Source organism: Synchiropus splendidus, chromosome 7, assembly GCF_027744825.2.
Source record: "Synchiropus splendidus isolate RoL2022-P1 chromosome 7, RoL_Sspl_1.0, whole genome shotgun sequence".
NCBI lineage: Eukaryota > Metazoa > Chordata > Actinopteri > Syngnathiformes > Callionymidae > Synchiropus > Synchiropus splendidus.
The window spans coordinates 5,942,893-5,969,842 of record NC_071340.1 but is presented as its reverse complement, the minus strand read 5'-3'; the positions used below and the strand labels follow the sequence as shown (position 1 = coordinate 5,969,842).

Genomic DNA, 26,950 nt, shown 5'->3' with positions numbered 1-26,950 from the left:
TCAGTTGTAACAAAAAGAAAGGTCAGTCCTTTACCAACCCAGCTCAAACAAGTCTCAAATTCACAATATTGTTATCGTGACACACATGCACACATCAAATGCCGCAGAGATTGACAGAAGTGAATTTTAGTGCTGTACCCCAACTGCTTAAAAATACTTTTTTGAAGAGAAATCTGCTGTCTACATGGTTTTGATAAAACAGAGCTGAGCTACAGCAGAAGGCTGAAACATTTGATACAAAAGACAGCAAAGACCAACATGTTCCTCAGGTGGATCCTCATGAGAGATGAAGAAGGTGTGATGCAACAGAAGTCACACGCACTTTTGTATCTGACCTCCTAAAAAAATGCAGAATTTTATTCAACTTTTATACACATTTTTTATCACAAAGCCACAAAAATCATTGTTCGACCCTCACCACAAACATGTGCCACACATCTCACATTCCAGCTCAACATGTGTGTGAAAGTGGCAGCAGTTTTAAACAGCAACAGTCTATCAAGGCTGTGTGTGTGTGTGTGTGTGTGTGTGTGTGTGTGTGTGTCTGAGGGTGTGTGCGCGTGCTACTACAAAAACTGTAAGATTAAATCCCGCACAGGAAGAATTTCACAAAAGTCAATGGGCTCCACATGTGGCTCTGACATCAAAAGGGTCGGGTGAATTCACATCACGCTGACCCGTCCTCTCTGTCTCAGGGACACACATAAAAGCCAATTATGAGATATTAAGTTGACTGCCTCACTCAACACCCTTTAAACTTGATTTCCACCTATAAATGCACCCTAATAAGGCCAGGGGTGTAAATGGAGAGGCTTTACAGCTGAGCGGGCTGGGTGCTCGACGAGCAGCGCTTCATCTGTATTGCACTGACCCCTACTGGACACTCTAAGAACTCACGGAAATACTACCAATACCAGAAGGTCTGATGTGCATTTGGGGGCGAGGGGTGTCTGGGGGTGACAGGATGTGAAGGCCCTGTTTGTTTTATACATTTACTAACCTGAGATTCAGAGGCGCTGATCCTCATCATGGACGTTGCATAGTTAGAAACACAGCAAGCTTCAACGTACAGTAGCTTCATGCTCCTGAGACACTTACCTCAGCTAACTGACCAACAACTATGAATGGAGTCATTCCTGGTTTCAAATCCTCTGACTCCAACCCTTGATGAGTCAAGGTTTGACAAGACATAACTGTCAACGGTACTGAAATAGTGGGTCCAGGTTTTTGTACCAACCATCAAGCAAACGCAGTTTAACCAATCAGGTGTCAGCTGTAACAAGCAACAGACAGGAAATCACCTTATTACAGCTGTCACTGCCTGATGCGGTCCGCCGGAAGTTCCGGGACTGGAACTGGATGCGAGAAACACGCATGCGCAAGGTCTACAAATTGTGTTTACTGGTTATATCGCGTAAAGTTGTGGTTTTTTTTTTTTTTTTTATAGTTGTTATATTTAACAGTGAAATCTGGGAATTGTACGTTTTTCCGCTCAGATGTAAGTAGGATCTGGTCTGTCTGACTGATGTAGTCGCCGGAAATGATGGTGCTGGAGCAGGAAGTTACGAACTAACCGGTTTACTGTTGATGCATGCGCACACCAGTAAACGTGCAGTTATGTCAATTGATTATTTTCTATGATTAAAATAATCAATATTTGTCATTGTAATCTGGAGATTGCACGTTTCTATCTGCCATTATAATTTTTTAATCCAGTATTATTGAATCATTAATAATTTCAAACTCCTCCAATACACTGACCTGCGCTGTGCATTGCTTCCAATACAATACGGAGTGTATGGGAAACATTTCTCCTAAAATTTGTTTCATATTGATTTAAAAGGAGCAGGAGTGAGCTCATCTGCCCCTGAATGAGGTTTGTCTACCGTGGTGCGGCGCTTGAGTCTGTTTATGTTGTTGGACTAAAAAAAAAAAAATGTATATATATAATCATATCATCATATAAAACATACAATTTATTAATCTAGACTCTAGAAGTAAAATAAAAATATTTTAATAAGTAAAAATAAAACTCCACAACCATGGACGCATGCGCTTACCAGTAAACGTCAGTTGGTAGAACATGCACAATTTCCGGTTCCAGTCCCGGAATTTCCGGTGGACCACATCAGGCAGCGACACCAGCCTCCAGACACCTGTTTGGTGAACCTGGACCACTCCTGCCACACCCGTTGTACAAGGGATTAGAAGACAGACTAATATTGCATCCTGTATTGACTAATAATTAGTGGTGGGACTTTAACAAGTCAATTACAACATTATTACGATTAATTAATTACAACAAAAATTGAATTTAATTCAGTTTGCTCTCCAGACAACACAGAACCTTTGTAAGTGCAGGAGTTCCTGGTCCACTGATGCACAAGACACGTCGCAGCTAAGATGATAACATCAACAACAAACATAGAGGAATCCCTGAACAAAAGCAGTCTGTTTGTTTTGTTGTTTTTGCAGACAATGGCCAGGGTTTCCTCTACTTTGAATGTATTTGAAATTCTTATAAAACTGAAGACATTTAAAGAGCTTTAATTTAATTAAGGTTATACAAAATAAATATAAATATTGAATATAGCCACCATTGTGATTTATTGTGTTACTGTCAAACTGATGCAAAGTAAACAATATTTTGTTGTTTAAAAATAAGTATGGGTCCATCATTTGATTCAGTAATATACCAAATTCATTTAAGTTGGAAAATATGGCGTCTTGTGGCAAATATTCTTACACCATTAAACTGCGGTTAATTGAGATTAATTAATCACAAATCCTCTAATTTACTAGATTATTTTTTTTAATCGAACCCCAACCCTGCTAATAATTCCTTCTGAAGGGGTAAATCGCATATATTGTTCACCTTCACCTTTCACCTTCGAGAGGAACCAGCTGAGGTGGCTCGGGCATCTGATTCGGATGCCCCCTGGACGCCTCCCTGGGGAGGTGTTCCGGGCATGTCCTACCGGGAGGAGACCCCGGGGAAGACCCACGACTCGCTGGAGAGATTATGTCTCCGGTCTGGCCTGGGAACGCCTCGGGATCCCCCGGGAGGAGCTGGAGGAGGTTTGTGCGGACCGGGAAGTTTGGGCTTCCCTGCTCCGAATGCTGCCTCCGCGACCCGACCCCAGATAAGCGGCAGAAGAAGGTGAAGGTGAAGGAGGGGTAAATCGCATATATTGTTCAATAAAAACAAATGTTGTTGAGGCCAAACTTAGAGCGTGTTTCAAGTTTTGGTCCCCAGTGCGGCAGATTTCTGGCATCTGTAACCCAACTCATCCATGACTTGTCTTTTTCAAACCCAACTCCAGAACATATATCATAACACCAGCGTTAGAACAACATATCACTTTGAAAGCTACTAGCTCACTAGCTTCCCCAACACTGCGTAACACAGAGTGCTTGGTCTGACGCGAACTCAGCTCAAACATTCCAGGAAAAATTAGATCCATAAATAAACACAAGATTATATTTACACACACAAAACCCTCCGGCTAGATAGACGACCCTCCACATTGGACCACAAAAGATGGCCCACAGACAGTCACAAGAGTCACATGTGCAAACGCGCATCCAGAGCCAAGGCTGATAGGCAGATGTGAAGACGGCTGTGTTGTGCAAAAGCAACCTTTAAAAAAAGAGCACAGAGGGAAACATTTACTTAGTCAAAGTCAGGAAAGCACAGGCAGAGGCGGACCATGCCATGATCCATCACAGGCCCTCCTCTGACATTACACAGATTCTGAAGAAAGCCCAGTTCCCCAGAAGAACACAGAATCTCAGCGAGTGGGAAAACTTCTCCCTGCCACAGAGAAAAGCCGTAAATGTACGTTCAACCGTGAGGAAATCTGCTGGAGTTGATTTGCAGTCTGGTGTTAAGTCCTCTTAAATTGTCTTATGTTACTGCATCCAAGGGTCACAGCAGTCACATCCAGTAAGATCCATCATGGAGGCGCAAGCGTTTCATGTGGCTCTTCGGTGGAGACGACGCACAATAACCAAGCCAGAACAAAAGACGGTGATATTGCAAAAGTCTTAATCCTCTAAAATGCCTTTCATGTGGCTGTTGTGAGCTAGTCCATATTGCTTCAAATGTGACCACAGAGTTGGTCGTGAACTGTCCAGAGGTTTTCCATACATCCAGTGATGCCTAAGATAAAGACTCAGAGGAACCGCAGCTAAAGCCGGCGATGAAAACGGTTTGCTAAAGTAACTTTGTTTGACCTCTTGAACATCAAGCAGTTTCTGTGGGAAGACGTTTAAACTTCTAGCCGAATGTCAGCGCTGAAAATTGGAGCCATACATCACAAACATATCGGCACACCAATCTCACCACATAAACGTCCATTTAGCATCAAATTCTTTTGAAGAAAACTAGATTTCACAATTTATACCGATGACAGTTACCTCGACACTGCACCGCTACAGCACACATCACATCAACATCACAGATGGCATGCCAGGCTTTTTGGGTCGCTACAAAGCCACACTACGGAAAAACTTTTCTTATCAACCATCCAAGTTAAAGATTCATATTTGCTTTTGAACATTATCAGTTACAACACTTAAAAGAGACGTAACTGAATTAGATGCTGCCTAGCTAGTTGTATTCGCGAATAGATGGACAAGCCACTTTGAGTTCATATATTATACATGTGAGTGTGTGTGTAATGTGGAAGGACGCACACTCAAACAGAGACACATGGAGAGATGAGAGTCAATGTGATAGATGACATGATCCATCAGATTGTTATTATAATGCAATGTTGTAGTCTTGACTTATTCTTGGGATGATCTTTAGTGGACTTACAAAATTAAAGTTGAGACATGAGGAAATCTAACTGTAAAACAAGAGATAATGTGCGCATTCCTACTGAGGCGCGCATGCCTCCCAATGACTAAATGGCTCCATCTAGAGGACAGTTATTGGAAAGCCTTAACTAATCTAAAGTTTATCCTTGCATGACTTAAAACCATAACATGAAGTATGGTAGAAAAAACACAACTAATGAGTGTTTCTGTGTTAAAGCAGTTTCACATTGTAAAGTCAAGTGTTGTTCAAAGGCCTTTGAGCTAATGAGGAAAGAATGCTGGCAGGTCTGCCGCCTTTTTACCAACATGCCGCTAGTAAAAGCATCAATAAATGGAGAGAGATGATGTCTCTAAAATGACCTGGGAACACCTCTGTTTTTCACCCAGAAGTCTGGCTTTACTTCAGCTGCCGTCTCAGCGACTCGACCTGGTGCAATACGGAGGAATGGAACACACTTGTGGGTTCAGTATAGCTGGTTTGTTAATTTTCCACAAAGAACTGGAGATAAAAGTGTAACAACCCACATGGCATAGCGATGCTAATGCCCATGAACAACATTTAGTGTCAACAACAAAACAGAAATAATATCACACATTAGTTAGATAGAATGTCTCATGACAACGTTCAATGGTCAGTCACACTAACTCACCCTCAGGACCACAGCAAGCACCACAATGGATTTCATTCAGAGCCACCTTGCAGCCCATGAGTATAACATCAGACCACAAACACCAATCTGCATTGAGATTCCGGCCGATCACACAAACACCACTGGGACCAAATAGGAACCTGGTTTACTATGTTGAATAATGCAAACATGTCCATACAGGACGACAGACTTTGTTGTTCTTGAAGCACAAACCCACGTAAGCCATCCTCTGATGCCAAGTTGAAATGAAACGTCATTCCAAAATAGTTTAGGGGAGCAAGTGTTTCATTAAGCTTTCTTTTACAGTTTTGTTTGATCGTCACTTGTGACGCAATCGTGTTTATTGTCTTCAGCTTCACTGTAAACCATGAACTTCAAAATACAGCCTCGGAACTCGGTTTATAGAACGGTATTACGAACCCGATCCACAGGAGGGACATTAATGAGGCTGTTTTAGGCGGCTGAGGTGCAACAGACGCGCTGTTAAACTACGTAGATCTAAGAATAACAGAGTTACTGTGTGTTGTGAACAGGATGATGGAGAAAGAGTTGGATCAATGTGATGCATTTTAATGGGAAGTAAATGCTTGACTTCAACATCACGTCCTCTTCTGCTGGAGCACATTATGACAATGCTGTAAACCACATAATGAGGCATGAGTGACCACACACCATCCAGCTGCTCCACTCCTGAGTCCATGAAGGAGCTAAGTCAGGTGCTCACGCTCCCAATATTGGAGATGCCAGGAGACCAATTTGTCAGTTTATTAATGGGAAATGATGGAAAATGTAAAATCGATTGGTGCACAACAAAATACGACTTAATTAAAAAGTCTTGTGGGTCTAAATAGACAAGAGAGTAAAGAAACAATATTATCAGGAAAAACAAGAAATATTACTAAACATTATTAGTAAAAATATGTCAAATGGGTGAGTCATCATTAAACAATTCAAAATAAAGACAATTCCCTAAATGAAAGATGTGCCTTATCAGGAAAAATCCATAGTGTATTAGGAACTAGGATCACACCCAGAAGAACATAGACTTTGTTACATGACAATCTACAAATTGTGTATTGTCCATGTGTGTCTCCCGTCAGGGGTTGCCACAGCAACCTGCACCCAGCCCCGTCTCTTCTCTCCACTTGTCCAAAGCATCAGAGTCTGGCCACCATAACTTGGTCTTATCTACATGATAGGTTCCTGATTCCGAATAGTTTGCACGAACGCACCACTAGAGGGCACCATGACACTGCACCTCGCCATGGTCTACACCAGCTATGGAGGTCGGTGTTTATAAATGTTTAAAACAGTGATGGGAATACAGCAGTTTGCTAAATTCCTCAATAGGTTGAGAAATGGAAAATTTGTGAAATTAAATAAAAGCCTTTTATTAGTCTGTGAACTGTATAGATGTTTAACTGAATAGTTACATTATATTTAAAATACGTGTCTAGAAGCTTCACGTACAAGTTAACATTCCATCTTAATATTAAAGTCACAGTGCAGAATTAAAGACACTGGACATCAAAGAACTTGAAACAACTTTTACAATGTTATTCTTATCATTTATTGTATGTCAAACTGATTGATGTTCCTCATGAATCCATCTATTTTGAGACTTGTTGAGGCTAAAATGCACGACAAATACATTTCTTTCACAGACTACACTGTTAATTCCATCTCAATTTTTTCACTTGCCAGAAGCGTTATGGCCCGTCTGTCTCACCTGTGTCCGCCCATCTCCACCACGTATATGTGTCACCACACCAAGTGAAATTTGTTCAATGTATAAGCACATTTTGACCAAGAGCGAACAAACTTTTACAAAAAAGAAAGTGAAATAAATCCATATATCCATATAAGAGAGCGCGGTGCAATGCGCCTGCTTGTGTCTCTGTGCCAGTGCTGAGCTGAGTGCAATGCAAACAGACATGAGGATGGAAGCAGCGCAGAGCGAGGAGAGAGAAATGACACGTGGAAATGAAAAATAAGTGTGAATGTTTTTTTTGGCTGATTTAACAAAAGAACAATTTAAAGAGCAGTTCTACAGTGTTCCACGTTGTGCAATGTTTCAAATTAAACTGATGCAGTCTGAATTTTGTTTGATTTTTTTTTTTTGTAGAAGGTAATTGCTTGTGAAAACTGAAGTGTTTGAGAGGAATATCATTTATCATCCATGTACTGAACTGGTGGTAGCCCTTCGGGTCAAACAGTGCCCCTTGGAGTGGCTCATGGTTGCTAAAAGGTTGGTGAGCCACTTCATCACGGTAATCCACTCATTCTGCTAAGACTTTCTTTCTGGGATTGTAGACAAGCAAGGACTATGATCTGGACTTTTCACTTGGTGCCTCCACTTGAGGATTGAGATTTTGGTACAGTGTTATTAACCAAACGTGGTCATGAGTCATGGGCGGGAGGAAACACAGCACAGGTTGAGATTATCCTATGGGTTTGACACCGTAGAATTAATAAAAAAAATGTTTGTTGCCATCATGTTGGGAATCATACGTTTCTGTGTGGGTTGTGCAGTGAGTATGCTCCACCAATAAGCAGTATAGACTTCCACCTCACTTCCCTCTTTTTCTAAAGCAGGATGGGAGCAGCCGCTGGCATTCCCAGGACCATGAATCTCTGTGGGTTTTGACACTTTCAGTCTTATCTGGCCTTCAGTTGTTGTTGTCATGCCAAGGACATTTTGGGACGGGTGCTCGGAGAAACAAAAAGAACGTCTTCCTGTTTGTGGCTTAGGGAGTATTGTACTTTTTTTTCTTTGTGGTGAACAACTGCTGATGGATGTTGACCAGAACTTTGCGGCGGTTGTGGGTTGGACTCCTGTTTTACACAGACAAACCAACGTGGGGCCCAAATGTCGAGCATCAGAACTATATAGCCTTGTAGAATATTGAATGTCTCTGTGTGGTTGCAGTGCAAAGTGTTGACCTACATCTCCTTTGTAGCCTCTGTAGTCTCTAGGCTGTAGGCTTTTGTTCAGCAACACCCAGGAAGACGCTTTTCACAAAAGCTTTAGACTAGACTCAGCGCTGGATGTATAGGTCCAGCTGAACCATGAGGCGAGATCCTCTCTTGGTGACACTGAGCTGTGGACTTTTGCTTAACCTAACAGGTTAAGCAAAAGTCCACATATCTGGGGACTACATTTTTAGCATTGAACATAATTTAGTTTTTTTGCGACATTTCGGAACACTGCCTGCACCATCTTGATCTTGATACAACTTTAGAGACATTTCAGTGTGAAAAATATGTAAGGATCACAAGTGAGTGCAGGGGAGGCAGGTGAGGCAAAAACAAAAAATGTAAAATGAAAAAAATATATATTAAGTGGTTATATTTATCCACTGATTTACACTATGAATGTTTTTTTTTTATTTCACCAGTTTTAGGTTTTTACTCAAAATGGCTGAATTGTCACATTTACTGTACAAATACTGAGAAGAGAAGCGCGGTGAGGCAGCCACCTGCTGAGCCTCACCATAGATGGCGCAGTGACTCGACTAGCCGTGCTGGCATGCAGTTAGAACGTATTGCTGTCTCTCTGTATGTCGCTGTATACTATTGTATAGCTGATGGATATCAGGATTTTTTTGGTCAACAACTGTATATGTGCAACTAGTTTCTTGCGCTGAGGGATTATAAAACCGCCGTGAAAAGCCACAAAGTGAGGCAGGCAGTTCTCCTGCCTCATGGTAGGGGGCACTTGTGATCCCAGGGATTCTTCTTGCGATCTGCAGTAACTTGGGGAAAATCAGTGTCTTTCCTCTACGCAGACAATTGTGAGACCACAGCAATGAAAATAGCTACTGTAGAGCGCGGCATTATTGATAAGCAAATCTGTCAGTCAATAAAATCAGATGTTTATCAGCCTAATAAAGGCGAAAACACATGCGTTATCAAACATCCGCACACATCGCAAGTCCCAGACCGCTGCCCCGCGCTGACTCCGCTTGTTGTTGCAGTTTGTTTTTTTTGTGCTTTTTTTGTATACTGCAGTTTGTATGTCAAAAAGCTGATATGGGATTTTTAACATAACCTGTCAACTGCTGCCAATCAAATGGTGAACAGACTACTGTGTAGGGTTCAGGTGTTTGTAAATCTGGTTGTTATGAAGTCAGTGCCTCACCAGCCATAAACCTCACCGCACGTCACTGTCACAAGTATATGCAAAGATACAAGACTATGCAATAGTGACACCTGGAAGAACACAGAACAAGATACAGGGGTTGGACAAAAAACAATGGTAACACCTTCAAGCTGTAGTTCAGTTATAACACCTTATAGGAAATTCCGATCCCAAAATGCAAAAACTGAAACTCAACAAACGCTAGAGATGAAATCTAAATAGACCACACAGTTTCCAGGGAAGGACTGTCAGGAAGAGGAGGTCGCACAGTGAGATTGAAGAGATCCAATGCTCAGATTAATGGCTGATGGTTTGGTTGCACTGACAAAGAAGGAAATGAGCAGAATTGATTTACTGACTGAAGATCAGCTGCACATATAGAGAGGTAAGACGTGAGCCTGTTCTCATTCAAAGATTTTGGGATTATGGCAGAAAATCTAAAATATATTAGGATGCAGTCAAAGGAATGAACTAACAGAATCAAGTCAACTGAGCGTATCTTCAGTGACCAGTACGGAAGAACAGATAGTAATATTTCTTTATATGTAGTAGTCGCAGAAGTTCGATGGACCAGACTTTGACAAACTAGAGGGCGCTGGCATGCGCAGCAGCTTGCTTCAACAAGTGCACATGTTGCACAAGATTCAGTATTCAGATCTCTCTGGGACCGGTGGAATAAACGCTCCAATTACTATTCCTGATCCTGACAGCTCTCGAAACAGTCGCAGTTCCATCGGGAACAGACAAGGTCATGCTAACTCAAAAACAGTCACTGTCCATGCTAGAAAGGCGCATTGCAAGTGTAGCAGCATGAGTCTGTTTTCAACAGTGTGACTATGCAGTCACCTATTTCAAAGTAAAAGTCCAGAGTGCCCTAACCATGAATGATTAGGCTGGTTACACTTTAAACTGCAACTCAGCTAATGATCTCCAGTCAGATCAGACATGTCAGGTGGCTTTGACAGGTTTAGTCAGACTTCAACATGACTACCTGAGCTGGTGTTCAATACAAATTGGTGAGATACATGCAGACATAGTGTCAGTGCACTGACAACATCTTAAAGTCCATCCAAAGTAACTTAAGTCATCTAAGTTGTAAGACATTTTAAGTAGCTTTTGCAATCTACTCTTTCTTCCACTGTTCCACCGTTCACCTGTCACATATCTAGACTCTACATCTACACTCTGTGTGCACAAGTGGATCATGAACATCATCTGGAGGCTCTGATGTCGTAAGTCAGGGGTGTCCAAAGTGTCGCAAAAATGGGCCTCAGTAGGTGCAGGTTTGTGTTTCAACCCATCAAGCTCACACAGTCTCACCCATGCAGTCTCAGCTCAAATAAGCAGCAGCAGACTGACAAGTGGTGTGAGCCAGTTGGGCTGGAACAAAAACCTCACACATTTGTTTTTATCATTCTGTTGTTATTTTGCAGATCTAAATGTTAGGCACATGGTAGAACGTGCTAGAAAACCCTTCAATTCTTTTTTCTCTGGCTCATTAAAACATGCAAGAAAAGTATCTGCCGGAAGTGACGTCATCATCCTGTGGCAGGTAGGACGGCTTGGTACCTACAGTGGCAGCGGGCCGTCGCTCCACTGGGCTGATTCTGGACCTCTCAATATAACAGTCTGAAAACATCTCACTACGTGTCAGCTCTGCGTTCTTACTCAGGGAACTGGGGAGACAGCAGCGCTGATGGCGCCACCCTTCATCACGGAAGAGACATTGCACCATAATTCAGTTTTCCCTCTTCTGCATGTAAACCACGATTGTACTATTTTACTATTTTGTCATTCCTTTTGTTGTGTGTTACACTCAACTTACAGTGCTCTGAAACAACAGCAATGTTTCACAACAGAGACATTGTGAATGTGGGCACGTTGAGGAGGACAAGAGACAATCACAAGTACACAAGAGTTAATGACACCAATACTGCATTCAAGAGGCTAAAACTGATGTGCCGTCTGGTTGTGTGTCTCATTGGACACAGCACTCCGTGAAATACACTACATTCCCTACACTCACATTTGAACCATTTTTAAATGATTTGATCATTTCTTTTCATGAGAGGGTATTGTTCCTTTATTTTTGTCCACTTAACTCCTGGGTTCAAATGTCCTCAAATGTCCTTCAAAAGTCTCCAGGGTACAACCTTTCAAATGAGACGCAGGGTGCTGCATTTGTTCACCACATGAACCGACTGAGCATGAATTGTTCTTATGTGAATTTATTTTCACAGATGTGTCCACTTTTAAATCATTTATTTTCTTAACACCTCCAACAACCAAATATCACAGTAGCTCTGACTTCCAACAGTGCAAGAAGAGCTGCTCCTATGAGAAGAGGGTGGGTACATCAAACAGCCGTCTCTAGCGATCATGTAGTCAGGATTCCAACTGACTCACAACAGGATGAAAAGTTCTAAAATCACAAAATAATATTTGTCCCATATTTGTCGATCTGCACAAACTGGATCCCACCAGTTTAGCGACTCATCCATAGTCAAACAAAAATATTTATTGTTCTGAGAGATCAGGTCCGCAAAAACAAAAAGATACATGTTTTTGTCAAACCTTAATAAAAAAATTAAAGCCAACATATTTGCCAGTCCATTTCATTGATCATATTATTATTATTATTATTGTTGTTGTTGTTGTTGTTGTCGTCATTATTATTATTAATAATAATAATAATAATAATAATAATAATAATAATATATCATTTTTGTTTTGCGTATTATTAGTTGTTTTTATTAATAATAATAATAATAATAATAATGTATCACTTTTGTTTTGAGTACATGGTTGGTTATCTGATTCATAGATTAATAAAAATAATAATTAATTCTTGTAAATCCATCTTTTTTTTCCACACCCACATCCCCATCAGACAAAGTGCATGTACTCTACATGTGCTCAACATAGGTTACAGTGGAGGAGGCTGACCTGCTGTGGGGACCCCTGGTGGGAAATGAAAATGGAAAGTACATTATTGCAAAGGTTCTTTTAGGTGTTTGTTCTCTCTTGTGGATAAATGGACTTCAACGTAAATTCACCTTTATTATCCGGTGGGTACTGACATGCTAAGCCTTAACATGCTTGTCATTAGACCAGGCAGTTGCGCAGGCAGATAACAATAATCGGTGGAATTGAAAACATGATTTTCAATGATGCAAATTGAAAAATCTGTAAAAATGTATTTTCATGAGAGAAACAACGCTGCCTATCATCAAACCAGGAAGATGAATGTACATATATATATATATATATATATATATATATATATATATATATATATATATACAAAGCCTTGTGTGAAGTAGAAAACGCCTTAACATCCTTAGAGATCATAGCAAATGAACAAATGAAAAACAACAGAAAAATTGGAGGAGGAAGTTGGGCACCCTAATTCACAGACCTACTTCACAGCACCGCGCAGGACTTGCAGAGCAGTCACAGCAGTCACCAACCTTCATCATCAGCTGCAGCTTGACCACAAACAGAAGCACCAGTAATTGAAGACCAGTCAACCAAGACTGCAAACGTTTCTGAAAACTTTGGAAAGGTCTTTTTTTATTTATTGTCAAATCAATATTGAAGAGTGTCTTCATCATTATATTTGCTCATGTCATGAGGCCTACTAAAAATGTAAAGAAGCAGAGATTTGTAGGGTTTGTCAATTACAAATACAGTAGAAATTGGACTGGGAGCTGGGCAGAGCAGCCATGAAGAAAGTGGACCAACTTATTACAGTATTTTGGAGCCAAGAAGCTACAGACCTAACACTGTTTCAGGATGAACAGTAGTTGGTGGGTCCTTTTGGATGTGATGCAGAGTTCATGGCTGAACTGTGGAAGCCATTGCGCATTGATGAGACTATACTTTTCGCCCAGTAAATAGGTCTTAACATCTAAATAATCCTTTTGAAAGATACAACTCATGACTGATTTCCTGTCTTATACATCACTTCAGCAATGTGCTGAACTTAACTGGCCAAGTTACAAGCAGTGGACAAAGACATATTCTCTATCCATCCTCCAGCCCAGACTTCCCACACAGTAAGTTCAGGCGAAAACTTCAGTCTGGCCTTCGCAGGGTCACTGTGATAAAGCACGACCTGAAGTGGTTGATTTCCATAATCAGCCCGGCGGAGTCATGTCTGTTCGCCAATATGCGGCTATGCAGCAATTTTCCAGTCCATTGATAACAAAATGAGGCAAGCGCAGAACGCTAATGCGGTCACTTAAGCCATTAATGCTCCATGTGGCAACAACCCTCCCCAGGTTCTGATCGGTGCTCACTTCTGGTCGCCTCAGCCATTCAAAATTGAGGAGAAACTAAACTGCGAGAATACAAGCAAGAATGGATAGAATATTCTTCTGCATGGTAGTTGTTATTTTATACTCATATTAATATGTTACAATAACAACAATAATGTGTCATATTAATATATTAACTGTTGAGTTCTGGTTCCGAATATCAACACTGCCCACATTCCTCTGAATGGTGAAGAACCTGACTGTTCTGAACATCTATGACACGGTCTCCATCAACAATTTTGTCCTGAGGTTTCCATGTGTTAGCCATACTATTTGCTAATTCACAGTTTCATTCGACGGCTTTGAAACGGGAAGGGCTGACTGAGTAAAACACAGGACCAGGACTGGAGCCACAATCTTTATAGAAGACAACACTACCCAAACACAAGCAATCCACATAGTAATCCCTGCTCACTTGATGTGAGACGACTCACATTGAAGGTGCAACACTCCAAAAATGATTAATCACCATTCCTCCAGAACAAACCGCAGTATCTCAAAAGGATTAACCTGGAGCGGTCAGAGAACAACAAGTGACCTGATGATGAGTCAACTACTGCGGTTAAACTACAACCCAGCAGAGAACAACATTGTATCTTCACTTCATCCCATAAGGGCAGCAGCTTAAATGTGCACACAAACACAGTTGGAGTAAAGCGACAGCGTGTCCAGATGTGCTCACATCTCTTCTCAGAATCATATGCATCGCTTTGCTCTGTATTTTACCCGTTTTACTTCCCTCTAGCTAGAAACCTCGGTCAGCATTTCAAGAGGAATTCCAAGGTGCCACTAGTGTGACCAAGAGACATACTTTGCTGACATTCTAAGAAGTTGCTGTGTCTCACCATTAGCTCCCGCTCTCGACTTGGAAAATCCTCAAAGTGGTGAAGAAGTGAGTGCAGGCAGTGATCACTGCCATGATGGGTGGTTTAGAGACCAAGGGAGTTATAAGAATCATAGATGAGATGAGTTTGATATTTTAAAGATCAATCCGGACCCGTGTGTCCGCTGCATGGCTCTGCGATTTACCAACTACGACATGGCGAACAACGTAATGGGCAACCCTGGCTTAAACCCTGCCCTGCTTTAACTCTGGTATAAAAAAATGTTGAACAAAAGTAATAAGCTAAAAGTCAAATCGTATAATTTCTGATAAACGATCAATGTTCATTAGAAGATACAAGATTAGATTAAATTAGTTTACACTCAAAACACACTGCCAAACACACTCACCAATAAATATATTAAGAATTGATAGATGCCGACATAGACATAAACAGAACTATTCCAGAGAAGCCATGATGCAAACATTTGACTGCCTTAGGAAGCTGCATTGGGCCAAATTCAATGTTGCACATTTCATCACGGGTCTGACGGAACACGCGTTATCTTTCTGTTCAATAAATGTCACAGCAGCCGATCAATAATTATTTCTGCGTCCTCTATTCAAAAGTCTCCAAGCCAGTTGCTAGGCACTGGAGAAAATCATCTCCTGGACAATGTTTTCACGCTTCCTTTTCTCATGTGTACACCTTCAACTGAATTTGAGAAGAGCGTACCCCCTGCGATCAACAACAACAAAGCCACTCAAATTGAAACAACAACAATCTAGCATCTAACGGTGACAGATGCAACATGAACACAACATCAAACCAGCTAGCTGTTCTCCGTCTCAGGGTTCTTACCGTATAAAGCCCAATCCTGCACAAGGCGAGAGAGAGCTGCATGTGCTCCGACATTGTGCTCAGCAACAAGTGTTACCCCCGGCAACAAGCATGACAAGCCTCCTGAGTGAATGAATGGACGAAGGAGGATCAGGAGACGCAGCGATCCAGCCTCTGCCTCGCAGTGTTCACCAAAGCCGTTGAGTTTCATTCATAAAAGATAACAAAAACAGGAATCGGCACACAGAAACAAGCTTCAGATTAGTGTGTGAGGAGCTCCCTACTCTGAGATTAGGTGTTCAGTGACAACTAAGGAGCCAGAATAAGACTGTAAATTGGATTAGTCACCATTACACACCCACACACTCTGCCCCATGCTGTACACAACCAGTCGCTGATGGCACGGAAACTACGGAGGCGGATGAAGCGACGGACCACAAGGGATAACCGTGGTATGGGGGATTTAAGTTCCGGTTGTTGAGCGCTCCACTGTTCAAAGACATGAGTGAATCATGTGGGAAGAAACTATTTCTGGTCAGGCGGGTTCTCGAGGAATACAAAACTCTGTTAAAATGTAATAACAATAAGGGGAAGATATTATTTGGTTCCAATAATAAAGATCACGACTACAAAAGGATGAAAATGACAAATGACATGCCTTTGCTTTATGACATTTCGTGTCCCTTTCACCAGCACAGACGAAGAAAGGATGTTGCAGGGAGGAATGGAAGCCAAACAGTGGGCGTTCATAGTGAGACTTCAATTCTGTTATGAGCATGCTAGTACGAAGTCTAGTACGATGTCCAGTATGATTTGTCTGGTGACGTTCCTTTGACTTTGGAATGTAGTGACTCCAGGTGACACAATATATTTATACTACTACTATATCGTGACATTCTGTGGGGCCCTACGTTATCAATATCGTGGCGCCAAGTATTGATATTGAAACAATAAACATGCAGCTGCTCTTAAGCAGTCTCACAAAAAGCCTTCTGCAATTCTTCAAACCACATGACTCTGCTGCTTGACATGAAAAAGAGTTGAGTGCTTCAGCAGAGTTCCCTTTGAAAGGAACAAAAGAAAGCATGGAAAGCGCCCATTTTGCGTACCTTAACAATTACAGACATCATGACTTTGTTTATTCAGTACAGCAGGGCAACATTGCAGAAAACAAACCAAGGATACGGCGCTGAAAAGCACAGTGTTTTTCCTAAAGAATATGGAAATAACAGGAGGTGTGGTAAATTCAGACCTTGCAGGTAAAAAGTAAAGTTTCTAAGCCAATGGTGACAGCGTTGTCACTAAAATGAGCCTAACTACCAAACACGAAAGCAAGCAGTGAGGTGGAGAACGTTCATGTCACTTGAGATGCCATCAACTAGAAATACTCTGGCTGAGGTTAAAGGGCAAGCCTGGGTAAAATGGTGGAGGCAAGTCAAGCCAAACTCAGTGTGGTGACTGTCGCATCACACACTCCAACACTGAGGGTTGTAAATGCAAACATGGTCCCACGCACCGTCCCTCTCTGTTCTCTCTCCACTGATGCTGGAAACAACTGTAGAGATCACAATGAGAGGGCTCTTTGTTCTGCCACATATACAGTTTCCAGTGCAGTCCCAGCTCTAAAATAGCACATCCAGGTCAGAAATGCATGGAGGCAGGCTTCCAGAATATACATTCAAGCTCTCACTTTAAAGAGAATAATAAGAATAAAAAAAAATACACAGACACTGGCGGCGCATCAAAGGCCCGGATGTTTTCAAGAAAAGGATCTCTAAGTGCTCTGCTTAATGGCGTTCATTGAACCAATAATGCTTGACTTGGGAAATTTGATGCCGACTCATTAGCACTCTCTGCAGTCACATGGAATTACTGCACAGCAATTCATATGTTCCCTGCCTGCAGCTACAGAAAATATATATCGCCAAAATCTTTGCTCCTCTTTTCTCATTTCGCTGTAAATCAAAGTCATTTCCTGAGTCAATTTCAAACCTACTGTGAGTCAGACCCTCCTAATCATCTTATTGTTTCGGAACCAAATGTCTCCCTGAGACCACACGAGTAAGAGCTCCACCTTGACATCGGGAAAAATGTGTGCACAGTTAAAATTAGACTGTTGAGAACAAGGAAGGAAAAGGTTTGAGAATATTGGCAGCTAACTCAGTTCCCATGTCCCCAATTATGACCTGCTGGGAAGCATTCTTGTTTCATTACTTTAAAACCCTGTAGTATTCTGGACTCTCCACTTAGTATTGCTACTTAACCTGCTGAAGTTTTTTTTTTCCCTAAAGCACGTTTACAAGAGTAACCCTAGACAGTATGGGGCAAATGTGGCTTCAAGAAATTTCTTGACACAGCAGGTTAATGGCAAACCATTTACTTTTTGTAATAGGGCAAATGATGTTTTCATAATTGAAGAGGCAATAAATAGTGGCCAGCACAAGAAACTGGACTTGTGGTTCTTGAAAATATTGGTAGAATTAGAAATGGCTTCCAAGTTTCTAAAGAAGATCCTTTAGAAACCCTGTTGTAGTTGAAGATAGTTTCCCAGCTGCTGACCATTTAGGTTGCCCTACTAAATCACAATAAGAGCATTTTGCCGTATGTATGGTCACTAACAGCTGGAATTCATACTTGGTGACTGACATACCCCACATGACTGAGTTACATCTTGTGACTTCAGCAATGTAGGTATCTTGCATGCCTGCTAGATATGAGTGTACTGTGCAACCAAAACCAACCAATTAATAAAAGAGTTGCGACAACTACAATCAAACAATAAAAACACTTCAGTGTCTTTGACCCCTGCTCAGAAGACCCGCTCATGTCCCTCATTGTCTATATGTCATATACTTTTTAAATTCAGCTCATATATTTTCACTGGTTTTGCCCTCAAAACATACAGATGAAAATGATAATCTTTTCATTCAGGACAACTTAATCAGGATAAGGACAATCTGCCGAGCAAATGTGCCGAGAAACCCTGCAGACAACAACAGAGCACAGTCTGGGGTGTGATTGAAATCTCACGACGCAGTGTCGTTCACCCACACATGAAGTGCCAGTCTTTGTGTCACGGACGATGAGTGCGAACAATCCGTTAGCTGGAGAGTCCACTGGCTTGTGATTAAGTACAACTATTTTGAGGCAACACTACATTCCTCGGTGTGCTGCTGTTACCTGAGGTCGTCTAACACATTGCTGATGAGTAACTGGACAAGAAAAAAATACCAGCAGTGTACCTCTATTCTTGGCTAGATCGAGAGTCCACCTCAAGCAAGAATTCAGACAAAAGACAGCTTCAGGGTCTGAGCTTGAAAATGGAGAGAAGGACTCAGTGTCTCCCAGCAGGGATGGAGGTCCTGCCGAGTGTACAGCACTACCCTCAACAGTCCAGAGCGACAGCTGCACTTTCCACTGCAAAGTGGGTCATACACTTTTCCCCAAATTCTCAGGAAGACTTTAGACAAACAAACATGGTCACACATCAAGACACCTCATGTTTGCTCATCCACATTGAAAATAAAGACATGGCGAGATTTAACAGGTTTTAACACTACACTGACATGATGTTGCAGAAATATCTGGCTGCCAAAACCACCCCTACCACCAAAATATGGTTCATAAGGTGATAAGTAAAGTTATACACCGTGGAGTGAAAACTCTTTACCCCTAAACCAAGGAACTGATTCGGTAACCCTAAGCAGCAATGCCAGCAGACTTCACTTAACTTAACTTCTTCCTGATCTTAATTTCTGTCTCTCAATTTGGTTCTCAGCATGATGTCTAGCATTTGAGGATCTTTGGGACGACAACAGTCAATGTCACATAGGTCCCTTTTAAGTAACTCGAGCAACAACATGAAATTGATAATTGAATTTTGTAATTTTTTTTAAAATTCAATCTGGCAAATGTGTACACCCCAGCCATGATGTTTGGGAGAGGCTTATTACACATCTGAATAGAATATTACATTATTACATGAGGCCCCAGGTGTTTGGGGTCCAATGTAAAGAGTAAATGACGTGTGTGGCAGTGAAGGAATAAGTGCAAGCAAGGTGGAAAGGGTGGATGCGATAGAGGCAGCAGGAGTGAAAGTGAAGCTCTATGATCCTGTAGAGACGGGACAAAACTCCATATGGCGATAAGCGACATCCAACCTTGCATCCTAGCTTTGCTCCTCTTCCCAAAGAAGAATCCAGTGAAATACGCAACTTCAAGTTCAAACCTTCATTGACACGTGTACTATCAAAGTTTGCTTTGTGGTTTAAAAGCTGGGTAAAAACTACATGCAGAACCAAATAAATGTGCCCCAAATTGTGAAAAGACAAAGACGCTTAGGCAAAGAATGTTACAGATTTGTCAGGATATTCCCCAAGCGACAATAAAATCATGCACAAGAGATTGTGATGAAATCAATACGATAATTTAAAATACAAGACATTTGTCAGTGTCAGTAGCCACAATTTTTCTCAAATGGGAAAAATCAGGTTTTCTACAGGACTCAACGATGCACAGTTGCGATTTGGCTGAGGTTCCTTTGGTGGTGAGCCTCTGGATTTCTTCCAATGATGAAAAGTGCTGTGGCTTATTTCAACACTCACCAGTTAATGTCTGCATTTTTTATCTAAAAGACACTATGCTTGGACAATTACCTCGAAATATATTGCTTATAGTTGTATCATGAACCATGTTTTACTTGTCATATCATGATGTACACTGTGATCACAAACAGTCGAGTAGAGAGATTTTTTTATCTAAGCTACCCTCTTGAGTGCCTTCAAAAACCCCAAGGCCACAAAGTGGCATTGGTAGAGATTAGAAAAAAAAAAGGTCAGAATTGAGTATGTCAGAGGGACATCTCATGAGAAGTTCTAAAACATTTCCATATCGTTCATATTTCAGTATAAGCATTTATCGATAATCAGTTGTTTGATTAAAAATCATGTAATTACATTGTAGTTACAAATAAAAAAGAGCTGATTATGTTCATTTAAATGATAAAAAGTACTAAGACTTTGAGGGAAGGTGAGAATGTACATGAGGTGCCACAGTCAAGACAATCAGATCCTGTGACTTTTATGTATGTGTAACTTGTGGGAGGTCCAAAACTTTTTTCAAAAATTGTGTATCCTCAGAAGGTTCACCTGAATATTTACTGACTAGTTCCACTTTTAGCTCAGCAACCCAAATTTGAGGGGTCCCACAACTTGCGAGGCAGACTACAAACAAGTACAGTAAAACTTTAAGGGGAAGTTCATCTGGGTTTCAAACTGACACTCTCCACAGCATAATGTCTGCACCAGGGTTTCCCTCTGGTTTCACGGATTCCCAGGGAAAACTCACAGTCACTGCTTCCTCCCTATTGTTGCACTATTTAAACCTTGGGAGCCACTCAGTCTGTAAGCTTCCAGGCCTGGACTATAGTAATTCCTTCAGCCAGGGATATTAAGAAGTCACATATGACTTGTATTTGGATGTAATGGTCTGACATGGAACTCACAGTGGGATGCATAGATTTTTCCGTGGTTCTGATGTTGTAAGCTGTGATTTCATATTCCAAGTTTGCCATTTTTCATGAGACCAAGAGAGAAGAGATCACTCGATATCTATAATGAATGAAAGAGCGCTTGATTTTATCACCCCTGTCTCAGGTTGAGCGCGAGCGAGTGTTGTTATGCATTTATCCAAATGAGCATTGGTCTTCGAAACATGCAGAGCACAAGATGAGCGGAGGTTCTGATGCTGATAACCATGCCTTCGTGGTAGAGAGGACCGAGTCTGTAGCTAACGGTGGCTAATATTATTGTGCCCCACGGGCTCACTGTGTGTAGCAGGCTCACTATGCTTCCAGTGTAGCTTCCCACCAGTCAATTTTCACAGGGACAAGGTGTGGTGCATCGGAGAAGAGAGAAGCTGAGGAGACTGGCATTCGGCTCAATAATGGTTTAATGATGATTATCACCTTTTCATAATCTTAGGAAGACTTAATCTTAATCCTGATAAAGACTTGCTTAATTTACCAGTCCTTCGCCAGTGTGACGTCAAGTTTGTTTTTTATCAATCCCCAACATTGCGTACAAGGTGCCGGACGCATTGTTGGTAAATGTGGCACCTATCTCTCCTCAGTGATGAAATAATAACATCATTGTCTGAGTAAACTGAGTCATGTTACTCAGAAAACACATGACAGCACCCTGACGGTTACACAACGTGACAGAAATGACCTAAGAAAAAGAGATGAACATAAATGCGGCCTGGAGGAAAGGCAATGAAAAGTGAGAAAGGGGAACTAACTATCAAAATACTTTTGTGCTGCATCCTCCAGCAGGACATGCTCTGCTGAGCCAAGTTCACCAACAGTCATGCTGTCACATAGACATGACAGTTGTGGGTCACATCAGTCAAGAGCAACAACAAATGAAAGCAGAGTTGATGGCAGTGAGATGGTACGATCAGAATATGACAGCATGAACAATGAAGTACTAGAATCACACACAGCAGAATATAACACAAGCACAAGGGTCAACTAGGAAGCAGAAGAAGAAACTCAAAATAGCATTCCATGGACACAATTTTGAAACTGTGACTTGAAGATGTGCTAGAGATGCTATGAATGCTGTATTTCAGTTAGTACGCTTCGTGAACTACCACTATTTTGGTTCCACCACGGAAAAGGAAATTGAGTTGAAATTACTGACCCAACCATTTTTTTGCTACCCCTCTCTTGGGGTGCCGAAAGGGGTGCAAAAAGGGTACTGCTGCCTTTGACACGCCCACGACACCACTGAGTGGAAGGGAGTGAGTGAGCAAAATCTGAGTCCAGTTGCCACTGTAATATTGTTGTAATACTAAAATCACCAGTGGGCATGGAGATCTGGAAGAAATGTGTGTTTTTATGAGTTCGAGGGTGTGTCAGTGCAGAGCGAAGACGAAACGTTTCCTCCTCAGATCCAGCAGAGCTGTGTGTATGTTTGTGTGGCTTGATGTGGCCAGTCAGAGGGTGCAATATTATTCTGTAAACACATTCCAAAACATTTCATTCTTGCAGCCACCAGGACTTTCTGAAACCATGGCGGAGCCCCATCAATTAAGAGCCCCCCATGTGAAAAAAATAAAATAAATAAAACAGACAGGAACACAGATAATCGAGAAGTGATCCGACAGTGAAAAACGGAAGCAGGTGGGTGAGTTTGGACATTCAGTGAATTGGTGGCGATAGAAACGTTTTTTATCAATAAATAAATTATGCATAAAAGTATTCTATCTATCTCTCAGTGCTGGACGATTATAGCAAAAATGATCACCATTATTTCTATTCATATCACAATCACCATTGTTCAACGCCTTATTCAGCCCTTCCTGTGTCTCAGCATTGTGTTGAATGACATGATGTCAGGTTGAGCATCTGGGTGCATCAGGACAGAATGAGAGAAGCTGGGGAGACAGGTGTCCAGCTAAAGAATCGTTTCATGGCAATTATCACATTTTTATAATCGGAGAACAACTTCATCTTAATCCCAATAAAAACAAAATTAAGTGACCAGCCCTACTACCTATCTATCAATCTAAATCTCTCTCCAACCTGCAGCCGTCCTCACCTGGTCCATAGCTTCATATGTTGGATGCGTGACTTTAGCTCCGTGAGCAACAGACTTCTTTTTCAGTCCACTGTTTCAGGATGGAACTTATTAGTCTGTCGAGAACATCATGAATGTTTATGTTTGAATATAATAGATAACTGTGCATAGAGTTGAGAAATTCAATGTTTGTAACCTAACAGACAGCTCTAGCAGCTTTATTTAGGGGTCAAATCGACCTGACTGACTACTGTCCCCAATAAATCTCATATCTCTTCCATCGGGACAAGGGGTGGGACGATATGGACGGCTGACGATTCAATACTGTAGCGATGTTTGGTCCACAATGACGATAATATAGTGCAAGAAATTTCATCAATGATCACACAATATATGTGACTGAAACAAAAAAACAAAATATGTCATGTAATGATGCATTTGTTCAATGCACAATGAACAAAGAAAATTGAGCACCTCAGTGCTTAGAGTGCGCTCCCTACATCACGGTGAGTTAGTCACAGGTGACGGCAGAAGTCTGTGTCTTCACTCCGGCTTAGTCGCAATCTGAAGGGGGGATTAATCATGCATTTATCGTTGTTGAGATAGACGATAAACCTTTAGCGCCACCAATTTGACAAGACACTTGGCCTCAAATCACCACAATGAATTCTAGCACCACCGAGAAGCTAACCAGGCGAAGGTAAACTGGAGTGGACCGCAAGCAAAACCAACGCTAATGTAGTTTATTGTTTTAGACCAGCAGCCAATAGCACACCGGGACCCCAGATACTCATTCCCTTGACATGTAGTCAATGCAAAGAGGAACGGCCTGTCAGATTATAAGGTAGCATGCCGGTATTTAACTGGTGACCAGTGAAGTTTGCATTCAGGGTATGATCTCTTCATTGTTCATTGAAACGCGAATAAAGATTATTTGTCTTACATTAAACTCTTACAATGTTTTTAGAGAGAGTTGTTCAGTATTATGGATATTCCATAGGTTTGTGTAATTCATTAAAAAAAAACATGAATTTTGTGTATAATATAATTGTCCTGGAGATTGTTGGCAGACAATATCTATTGACCCTTTTTATTAACTGAACTACACTTGAGATATTACTTTTACGTGCAGACACCAAATCTTTGCCAACTATATTTGATGTTTTTGGCCAAGAAGTGTATCCTGCTGCAACAGTACCTTCCTCAGAACCCTACTGAATGTCGTAATTTTACTTCTCACTCCACTTGTGCCGATCATATATCGGACAAATTTCAGAAAGTCTGGCAAAATACAAAGCAATATTTTAATATTTTACTTTTGCAAGAACTCAATAGAAGGTGTTGGTAGGCAGGTAGCAGGCAGAGTTGATCAATTAATGTAATATTACAAGAAAGGCTCATAATTTGGGCAATATAACATGTAATATTGTCATTATATTAGATTAGATGAGATTCGGTAAATGATTAAGAAAAGCTACTAAACAACAGTCAGAAAACAAATTCCCAAAATACTGCAGTTTCCCCTTCAACTATGAGTAACATTGATCACACAGCTCTGAATTATCTTACCAGCTTTAGATCATGTTCTGTATGTCTTATACTGAATTGACAGGTATTTGTTTGATGACCAGAAACATTAAGGAAGAAATCAGGAAGGGACAACACTTTTAGACGACACTGTGCACAGAGCAGCTGGAAAGATATATAAGGAAATTGCATCGATTCGATTGCTGTTGAAGCTCTGATGTCTCCGTTGTTCTCCTACTATAGCTCATATGCTGTTTGGAATGTTCAACTGACTCAACGGAAAACAAGGGAACACAACTACACCAGTCAAGTCTTCTCAAGACAAGGTAGTTCTTGCCTTGACGTCGAGTTCGACTGCACATAAGGCACTTTCACTGCACATATTAGCCAAGTAACTCACCTCCTTCCTCCGCCAGGACGGTCTGCATCTTAATGTCCAATACCAACTCACCACAGTGATGACTATCTTGGGATGTTTGCTCTAATAGATTACGTGTTTCCTTTGTCCTCAGATGAACTTGGCAACTTTACAAGTCATTTCTATGTTTACAAGGAGCAGTGTTTACATCAAATATAGGGCTGCCTGGGATCCAGAGGATTGCGAAAGTGAGCTGTTAGAGAAAGTTGCAGCTGTGTTTTCAACAAAACGATGTTTAACGTGTACACAGACGCAATTCTGGGTCAACCAGTTTGACTGACCCCGATGATCGAAGCCCACAGGCTGCGGCTGACACATTGAACCGGTGCTTCTTCGCTGCCACACACACCTGAGTCGCACCAAAATACTCGCAAACGCTGTCATCACTCACCAGATAATCCATGATCTGCCCAGCCGCCCGCCGCCAGCAGTAATAATCCCGTGTTTGCTCCAAGAAAACCAACACGAAATGGATTTAGCCGCTTTGTATTCCCCGCCTCGGATATCAGCCTTCGGTGTGTTTTCAAGCTGGAATGTTCGTGATCGACTCCTCCAGCACTTTGAAAACAAGAGGCGTCCTGGAGGAGGAGTGAGCGTCTGGGGTTGACAGTTTGGGTCTGAACCGAGGTCCACTCGCCCACCAGCCCTCCAGCTTTTAGGTCTCACAACATCAGTGGAGTGTTTGGTTGAGGAAACGAGCGAAGCCCACAAGCTGACGTCATCTACGTCAGCGTGCGCACGCAGCATGGTCACATGACCAAACACATGGCTATTTTCACGTTCAAGGAAGTTCTGGTGTGGCTGACTGGCTGACTTTTAAAGTATTTAATATTGCTTTATCCAGATGATAGACAACAAGTGAAAAACACATAGGGAGGATCTTAAATTAAATACAGTTGTGATGAAGGTAGATAAATGCCACTGAACATTTTAATGACGTTAGATGTGCGATTAAAAACAAGTATCAGAGTCATGTATTTAGTTTTTTCTTTGGCATTCTAAGTGAATTCTCTATTTTTTGGGGTATAATCAGACATCTAATTTAAATTATATTATGTTATTTATTTAAATTCATACTTATTTTGATTGGAAAGACATCATTATATATGTTCTTTGTGCTCTTGTTTGGTCTTATTTTTGTTGTGTTACTGTAAGAATGTAAAGTCAAATGTCTCACATTCTCACATTTAATTGTGTTCTGTGGTCAAATACTTCTCATTCAAATGAGAAATCTATATCATAACTTTTGATTTAAAAGAACAATTGAGCTTCAATGTAAATTGCGTTTTGAAATTACTTCATGTGGTGGAGAGAAGTTAAATGACTACGCTGTGGTTTACTGAAGATGTATATGCAGTTACATTAATTATGAATTTGTTGCTCTCGATACTGTTTGTACGCCAAACTTCTACATTTCTATTTAATTTATTTTTAAGAATACCCTTTAAGAATCTATACGTTATACTTAAGTGAGACCTCCTTTGCGATAAGTTTTATGGTCCAAAGTTTTTTTTAAGTGACACAGAGTGAGAAGGTTGCCATGGATACTCAGTTCAAAGATGAAGCCTCTGAACTGCAGCTGAGGCCTGACTGATATGACACACACTAGATAAAGATGTGGACGAGCTGTTTGTTGGCCTCTTAAACGCTTCATTGCCTGCAGTAGTGGATATGTTTTTCACATGTAGGTTGTCAGTTTATATCTTAATTTACCTGAAATTCAACTTAGTGAAGCAACCTTTCACCACGATTTCACCACGACTTTGATAGTAACCACCACCGCTTGAGTAAGACATGCATCTATGTTGCTAGATGTTACAACAGGAA

At 41.2% G+C, this 26,950-nt stretch overlaps 1 protein-coding gene across 2 annotated transcripts in view; it reads right to left on the bottom strand.

The window, feature by feature from the left end:
• LOC128762874 (ADP-ribosylation factor-like protein 15) overlaps window positions 1–25,842 on the bottom strand; it is a 123,572-nt gene extending 97,730 nt beyond the window's left edge. The window contains exon 1 of one of the 2 annotated variants that reach the window (XM_053871429.1): window positions 25,515–25,842. In XM_053871429.1, coding sequence (XP_053727404.1) covers window positions 25,515–25,526 — 12 coding nt within the window. In that variant the 5' untranslated portion in view covers window positions 25,527–25,842. Of the gene's footprint in view, window positions 1–15,619; window positions 15,895–25,514 lie in introns of those variants that run through there. The other variant, XM_053871428.1, reaches the window with a different exon arrangement.
• Window positions 25,843–26,950: the final 1,108 nt, after the last annotated feature.